This window comes from Oncorhynchus kisutch, unplaced genomic scaffold (assembly GCF_002021735.2).
Source record: "Oncorhynchus kisutch isolate 150728-3 unplaced genomic scaffold, Okis_V2 scaffold1721, whole genome shotgun sequence".
Classification (NCBI taxonomy): domain Eukaryota; kingdom Metazoa; phylum Chordata; class Actinopteri; order Salmoniformes; family Salmonidae; genus Oncorhynchus; species Oncorhynchus kisutch.
Window position 1 is genome coordinate 9,744 of NW_022263666.1, and position 8,185 is coordinate 17,928.

The 8,185-nt window shown below is 43.3% G+C and overlaps 1 protein-coding gene across 2 annotated transcripts; it reads right to left on the minus strand.

Annotated features, from left to right (window-relative positions):
* Window positions 1-2,969: 2,969 nt before the first annotated feature.
* LOC116367769 (gastrula zinc finger protein XlCGF49.1-like) lies at window positions 2,970-5,071 on the minus strand. 2 transcript variants are annotated; one of them, XM_031818933.1, is made up of 2 exons: window positions 4,520-5,071; window positions 2,970-3,709 (listed from the first exon to the last, which is right to left on the minus strand). In XM_031818933.1, the coding sequence occupies exons 1-2, from the start codon at window positions 4,776-4,778 to the stop codon at window positions 3,186-3,188; spliced, it is 783 nt and encodes a 260-aa protein (XP_031674793.1). In that variant the 5' UTR covers window positions 4,779-5,071; the 3' UTR covers window positions 2,970-3,185. The 2 variants fall into 2 exon arrangements, with proteins under 2 accessions (XP_031674793.1, XP_031674792.1); XM_031818932.1 differs by having other exon boundaries at window positions 4,511-5,070.
* Window positions 5,072-8,185: the final 3,114 nt, after the last annotated feature.

Below are 8,185 nucleotides of genomic sequence, written 5' to 3' on the forward strand. Positions count from 1 at the left end.
GAAACTAACACAACTAAAAAAACACATGGAAATGGGAGATATATTTTACCTCCCTGGTTAGAGGACAACCTGCAGAAGACAGACAGCTACATTTTGGAGAGATGCATTTACATTTAGAGGTCGTTAAACAAAGGAACGCAACACTTATTTTTCATCACTCATCGATATCATGTTGAAATCATTTGTGTGAGAGTCTGGAGATGAGGTTGTCCTGTTAAAACTAACAGCTCAAAAACCACATGGAATCTGAATCTATCATGAAACAACTCCATCATTAATGTATTTTCTGATGTTTGATCAGAGATCTTTTATCAGAGTATCTCTTGTCACATTGACCACAGCTATGAGGTTTCTCTCCTGTGTGTTTTCTCTGGTGAGATAACAGGCTGCTTGACTGAGTAAAACTCTTTCCACATTGATCACAGCTATAAGATTTCTCTCCTGTGTGAATTCTCATGTGTACTTTTAGTGAATTTGATCTTAAGTAACTCTTCCCACAGTCAGAGCAGCAGTGAGATTTCTTCCCTGTTGGTCTCCACTGGTGTCTCTTGAGGTGTTCTGATCGGGAGGGACTCTTCTCTGCCTCGTCAGCTTCATGATGTTGTTGAGGCTCCCCAGAGGATCCACGATAGTCACGTCTCTCTCCTGTGTGAACAACAAAGTCAGACAGATGGTTAAAGGCCCACAACAGCAGAAATCCACTGTAAAAGGTGATGCCAACAGCGTAGCCATGATATTGTACAACAATTGACGTCCATAATGAATGTTAAAATGATTTGACAATTGTCTTAAGACAGTCAAGTGAGCAACAATAGTCATATTTTGTCTTGTTTTCACATTAGTAGTAACATCGATGATTGTAGACTAGAAATAAGTTATTACAGTTGCTGAACCCCTAAGCAGTGTGCCAGGCAACCTTTGGTCACCAATATAGGCCCCTTTCTGTGTTTGCTAAAATAGGCGCTCAATGGCAATGCACACGCAATTTGGTTGCAGAAACCGCTAGTCATACCAATACCATAGACCTACTGTAGGACCCATAACTTCCCCTAACAACAACATAGACCTACTGTAGGACCCATAACTTCACCTAACAACAACATAGACCTACTGTAGGGCCCATAACTTCACCTAACAATAACATAGACCTACTGAAGGACACATAACTTCAACCAACAACAACATAGACCTACTGTAGAATCCATAACGTCACCTAACAACAACATAGATCTACTGTAGGACACATAACTTCACCTAACAACAACATAGACCTACTGTAGGACCCATAACTTCACCTAACAACATAGACCTACTGTAGGACACATAACTTCACCTAACAATAACATAGACCTACTGTAGGACCCATAACTTCACCTAACAACATAGACCTACTGTAGGACCCATAACTTCACCTAACAATAACATAGACCTACTGTAGGACCCATAACTTCACCTAACAACATAGACCTACTGTAGGACCCATAACTTCACCTAACAACAACATAGACCTACAGTAGGACCCATAACGTCACCTAACTACAACATAGACCTATTTTAAGCAGAGAGTAGAGGGAGACGAATATATTGATAAAAGTATTTGTATTTAATATGGCTCCCCATTAGTTCCTGCCAAGGCAGCAGCTACTCTTCCTGGGGTTTATTATGGATCCCCATTAGTTCCTGCCAAGGCAGCAGCTACTCTTCCTGGGGTTATTATGGATCCCCATTAGTTCCTGCCAAGGCAGCAGCTACTCTTCCTGGGGTTATTATGGATCCCCATTAGTTCCTGCCAAGGCAGCAGCTACTCTTCCTGGGGTTTATTATGGATCCCCATTAGTTCCTGCCAAGGCAGCAGCTACTCTTCCTGGGGTTTATTATGGATCCCCATTAGTTCCTGCCAAGGCAGCAGCTACTCTTCCTGGGGTTTAATATGGATCCCCATTAGTTCATGCCAAGGCAGCAGCTACTCTTCCTGGGGTTTATTATGGATCCCCATTAGTTCCTGCCAAGGCAGCAGCTACTCTTCCTGGGGTTTATTATGGATCCCCATTAGTTCCTACCAAGGCAACAGCTACTCTTCCTGGGGTTTACTATGGATCCCCATTAGTTCCTGCAAAGGCAGCAGCTACTCTTCCTGGGGTTTATTACGGATCCCCATTAGTTCCTGCCAAGGCAGCAGCTACTCTTCCTGGGGTTTATTATGGATCCCCATTAGTTCCTGCAAAGGCAGCAGCTACTCTTCCTGGGGTTTAATATGGCTCCCCATTAGTTCCTGCCAAGGCAGCAGCTACTCTTCCTGGGGTTTAATATGGATCCCCATTAGTTCCTGCCAAGGCAGCAGCTATTCTTCCTGGGGTTTATTATGGATCCCCATTAGTTCCTGCCAAGGCAGCAGCTACTCTTCCTGGAGTTTATTATGGATCCCCATTAGTTCCTGTCAAGGCAGCAGCTACTCTTCCTGGGGTTTATTATGGATCCCCATTAGTTCCTGCCAAGGCAGCAGCTACTCTTCCTGGGGTTTATTATGGATCCCCATTAGTTCCTGCCAAGACAGCAGCTACTCTTCCTGGGGTTTATTATAGATCCCCATTAGTTCCTGCCAAGACAGCAGCTACTCTTCCTGGGGTTTAATATGGATCCCCATTAGTTCCTGCCAAGGCAGCAGCTACTCTTCCTGGGGTTTATTATGGATCCCCATTAGTTCCTGCCGAGGCAGCAGCTACTCTTCCTGGGGTCCAGCTAAAATAAAGGCATTTGTACCATTTTAAAAACATGACAATAAATTGACAACACACTGTGTCCTCAGTCACCTTGTCCCAGAGAGGTTTACATGGTTATCAAAACATCACCAGGGTGAGTCTAAACAAAACACAGCCCTGTGGGGAAAATGAATGGAACCATCTCCCTGTTTGACCTCTAGTTGTTATGGATATTATGACTCTACAGAGACACACAGTGGACGTGTCAAAATATGTTCCATTGATAAATCACACTTTATTTAACCTCAATGTCATCTTGTGTTTACATGGCATTGTAGATTGTAGCTGTATATAGGATGTATTCTGGATGTTTTCAGTGTTTTTAACCCTTTCAGACAATGGATTAATCACAATTAAAAATAGTGCACTAACATTACACAAAGTGAACTCAAGTCTGACAGCCCAAACAAACACACACATTCTCAGTCAAAAACACAAGTCAGAACACAGCCTCTCGATTCTCTCATGTGTTTTCAGGTTCTCTGACTGGGAAAAGGTCTTTCCACAATGAGAGCAGTGGTATGTCTTCTCCTCCTGTGTATTTGTATGTATTCCTTCATGCTCTTTCAGGTACCTTAACCGGGGAAATCTCTCTCCACACTGGGAGCAGCGGTACATCTTCTTACCTGTGTGTGTCCTCTCATGCTTGTTCAGGTTTCCTACCTGGCCAAAACTCTTTCCACAATGGGAACATTGGAAAAGCTTTTCCCCTGTGTGTCCCCTCTCATGCGTTTGCAGGCTCCCTAACTGGGTAAACGACATTCCACATTGGGAACAGTGGTAAGGCTTCTCTCCAGTGTGTATTCTCTTATGTGTTCTCAGGCTCCCTAACTGAGTAAAACTCTTTCCACACTGGGAACAGTGATGTCGTCCTGCTGGTTTGGAGGTCTCGGGGTCTGGTTTCCCTGAAGGACTCTTCCTGCTGTCAGAAGGAGAGTCTGGTCTCTCTCCTGTCAAAGACAAACAGATGATTTAATTAAACAGAGACCTGAATGAAACCTCCACACGATAAAACTTCCTATGATGTTTAATCTAGACTAGATCCCTCAATCACCTGAAGTCAGTTTTCACAAGTGTTATTAAAGCCACTACAAAATGCAGGTCTCTGTGTGGTTCTTAGTCAGAGAGGCCTATAGAATGGTCTAGAATGTCATTGTATGTTGTAGCGTTTACACCAGTCCAGCCTACGCTTGACACTCTAGCAATGATAAAGAACTTTATGATAACGCGGAAATTAAATAAACTATTTGGTATCATTTTTATGATGGAAGATTGAATAAGTGTGCTTCAAACGGTTTGCTTGTAATGATTTGAAGCCATCGTCTCGACTACCTGTGCATGAGAGTCCATTCAACTCAGTTTCCCTACCTGAAAAAAACGCCATTCCGTAAAGTGTATTCGCGCACGCAAATTCAGGAAGAAACCGAAGAGCAGATGGCCTGACCGCGTTTTGCGACTATCGGCTCACTTGACCGCAGTCAACGGTGGGCTAGAAATCGCCTCCAGTTTAGTACAGTGGAATTGCCGTATTGAATGAAGGCAAGTCCATTCCGTGAGACATTTAAGTTGTGATTTTGGGTGCAAATCCATTGTTAAAGTTTTGTTGTTGGGCAGCTTCTTGATGCTATTCACATCTTACAGTGTAGCTTTATCAATTCCTACATTAAAAAACGGCATTTAAGCTCAGAACTAGAGTAGAATGCCGTTTTAAAACCACGTATCAGTTCAACTATTTTCAAGACAGGACTTACTGGTGTTACTCAGATCTTCTGTCTCCTCCTCTTCTTCCCTCTCCTCCTCCTTCAATATGACAGTTATCTCTCCTTCATTCACTCCAAATAAAGTATAATCGTTTTCTTCCTCTTCTTTCTGTGTAACAGCCTCACCCTCTACTTCTTCGTTTACTGTGACATCCTCCTCTTCATTCTCCTCTTTCACGACAACGTTCAGCCAAATACCTTCTTTCTCCTTCCAGCAGACCTCTTTTTTAGCAGGAGGGCAGCAGCTTGCTGAGCTCATGGTCGGGGATGTTAGCCAGCTAACCTAGCTAGTTAGCGACTAGCCTAGTGATAGGCTCATTTATCAAGCCAGCTACCGTTACCTGACTAAACGGAAATATGACATGAAATGGGGAAACTAGTTAAAAGACAGAATTATGTTCCAAATACAGAAGTAAATATAGACCGAAGCAGTCTGAACAGCTTGAACGTTTCCGCTAGGAAGCTACCGAGGTGGCTGACGAGATGTTGTTGAAGAAGCGTCCCGTCCACTACATTATACGTCACTCTGATAGCATCGCCTGAAAAACGCATATCGCCATCTGTTGACTGGAGTAAATTTATTTCATTAAATAATAATATAATAGTCAGACAACTGCAGATTTGTAATAAGTATGAATTTAAAACCTACTTACACATTCTACCAACCCAACAGATGTATCTACTACAGGGAATATTAACCAATGAGGTGGGTCTTTCCACATTCTACCAACCCAACAGATGGTTCTACTACAGGGAATATTAACCAATGAGGTGGGTCTTTACACATTCTACCAACACAACAGATGTTTCTACTACAGGGAATATTAACCAATGAGGTGGGTCTTTCCACATTCTACCAACCCAACAGATGTTTCTACTACAGGGAATATTAACCAATGAGGTGGGTCTTTACACATTCTACCAACACAACAGATGTTTCTACTACAGGGAATATTAACCAATGAGGTGGGTCTTTCCACATTCTACCAACACAACAGATGTTTCTACAATGAACACTTTCAGGTTCATTGAAGTTAAATTCCCAAAAAGCCTAAACAGGTTTGGTCATTATCAGGTATTGGAGCGTTGAAAGACGATGCACAACAACGGTTTCTTCCACGAAAGCACGACTTCAATAACCACCGCGGTCAAAATAACTGTCAAGTTATTCGCAATCTAAACGACTACCGCTACAATCGACCTGTTCGCAACACATGGGTATTGGATCTGACCTCATTGATCCAGACAGTCCTCTGAGTAACCCCCCTGTCTGAAACACTCATCCAGACAGTCCTCTGAGTAACCCCACTGTCTGAAACACTCATCCAGACAGTCCTCTGAGTAACCCCCTGTCTGAAACACTCATCCAGACAGTCCTCTGAGTAACCCCACTGTCTGAAACACTCATCCAGACAGTCCTCTGAGTAACCCCACTGTCTGAAACACTCATCCAGACAGTCCTCTGAGTAACCCCACTGTCTGAAACACTCATCCAGACAGTCCTCTGAGTAACCCCCCTGTCTGAAACACTCATCCAGACAGTCCTCTGAGTAACCCCACTGTCTGAAACACTCATCCAGACAGTCCTCTGAGTAACCCCCTGTCTGAAACACTCATCCAGACAGTCCTCTGAGTAACCCCACTGTCTGAAACACTCAGCCAGACAGTCCTCTGAGTAACCCCACTGTCTGAAACACTCATCCAGACAGTCCTCTGAGTAACCCCACTGTCTGAAACACTCATCCAGACAGTCCTCTGAGTAACCCCACTGTCTGAAACACTCATCCAGACAGTCCTCTGAGTAACCCCACTGTCTGAAACACTCAGCCAGACAGTCCTCTGAGTAACCCCACTGTCTGAAACACTCATCCAGACAGTCCTCTGAGTAACCCCACTGTCTGAAACACTCAGCCAGACAGTCCTCTGAGTAACCCCACTGTCTATAACACTCAGCCAGACAGTCAGCTTGTTTGTGATAGTCACTCTGTGTACCACAAAACCTGTGTATGCGACAGTATTGGCTGATGGAGGCTATTTTCTAGGGTTGTAGGTTGGAAGCTATCAGGGAATTCCTGTCCGTCATCTTCCTGTATAGGTCTGTGCTAAAGCCACCAATCTCCCTCTTAATCACAATGTCCAGATAACTTGATTCATGTGCATCAAAGGTGAGGATGAATTTCAGAAAAAGAAGACGCTCTGGATTGATCACTGGAGTCAGATGTGAAGGAGGAGGTTGATCATCAGGAGTCAGATGTGAAGGAGGAGGTTGATCATCAGGAGTCAGATGTGAAGGAGGAGGTTGATCATCAGGAGTCAGATGTGAAGGAGGAGGTTGATCATCAGGAGTCAGATGTGAAGGAGGAGGTTGATCATCAGGAGTCAGATGTGAAGGAGGAGGTTGATGGCCACATCAGTGAATTGTACTTTTTGGAGAAAAGTCCTCTGGTCTGATGAAACAAATATAGAACTGTTTGGCCACAATGACCATCGTTATGTTTGGAAGAAAAAGGGAGAGGCTTGCAAACCAAAGAACACCATCCCAACCGTGAAGCATGGAGGTGGCAGCATCATGTTTGTGGGGGTGTTTTGCTGCAGGGGAGACTAGTGCACTTCACAAATTAGATGGCATCATGAAGTGGGGAAATTATGTGGATATATTGAAGCAACATGTAAAGACATGAGTTAAAGCTTGGTCGCAAATGGGTCTTCCAAATGGACAATGACCCCAAGCATGCTTCCAAAGTTGTGGCAAAATGGCTTAAGGACAACAAAGTCAGGGTATTGGATTTTAAACAGAAACAAAATGGCAGCCCAGAGACCTGAGCTGTGTTGGAATACTCATACTAACTGTACTATTTGTGACGTACATTGAGTTTGTAGTTTGCTTATTGGTCATAGTATGATATAGTTGGTTTAGCCAAAAGTTCCCTGGTATGCAAGCATTTCTAAACTTTTATTCACTTTTATGGGGTATTGTGATGTCATTATGGGGTATTGTGATGTCATTATGGGGTATTGTGATGTCATTATGGGGTATTGTCTGAAGATAGATCATCATCCATTTTAGAATAGTAGCCAAAGAACATTTTACTGGTTGAAGTCGTTTTTAAATATAAAGTAGTACATTTTCGACAAAAACATAAACGTTATGTTAATCAGGACATTCAAATGAACCTTACAATTATAATCCAAAGTAGTGTGAAATGCACTCATAAGCAACCTGGAAATGGAGGCTATATCTGCTGTCAGCCTATGAGAAGTCCCTGAGTTTTCCCCCATGGTGGTGAACTAGTGAATAGACACAGAGATGAATGTGAGGTTCCTTCAGTAGCATCCTGATCTTACACTGATAGTGTGTTGTCATATTCAGAATACATTGTGGAAAAACTACAATCTCTGCTCACCTTTTTGCTCCGGTCAGATATACAACATCCATAACTAGTTGTTTCTGCATTAGAAGGGAGGTGTTTCTGCATTAGAAGGGAGGGGTTTCTGCATTAGAAGGGAGGGGTTTCTGCATTAGAAGGGAGGGGTTTCTGCATTAGAAGGGAGAGGTTTCTGCATTAGAAGGGAGGGGTTTCTGCATTAGAAGGGAGGGGTTTCTGCATTAGAAGGGAGAGGTTTCTGCATTAGAAGGGAGGGGTTTCTGCATTAGAAGGGAGGTGT

Excerpts from the sequence above, each read along its gene's own strand:
- LOC116367769 (XM_031818932.1), bottom strand. The coding sequence starts at position 4,778 with ATGAGCTCAGCAAGCTGCTGCCCTCCTGCTAAAAAAGAGGTCTGCTGG. Across the intron at positions 3,710-4,510 it reads AGAAGATCTGAGTAACACCA|GAGAGAGACCAGACTCTCCT; the intron begins GTAAGTCCTGTC and ends TGTCTTTGACAG.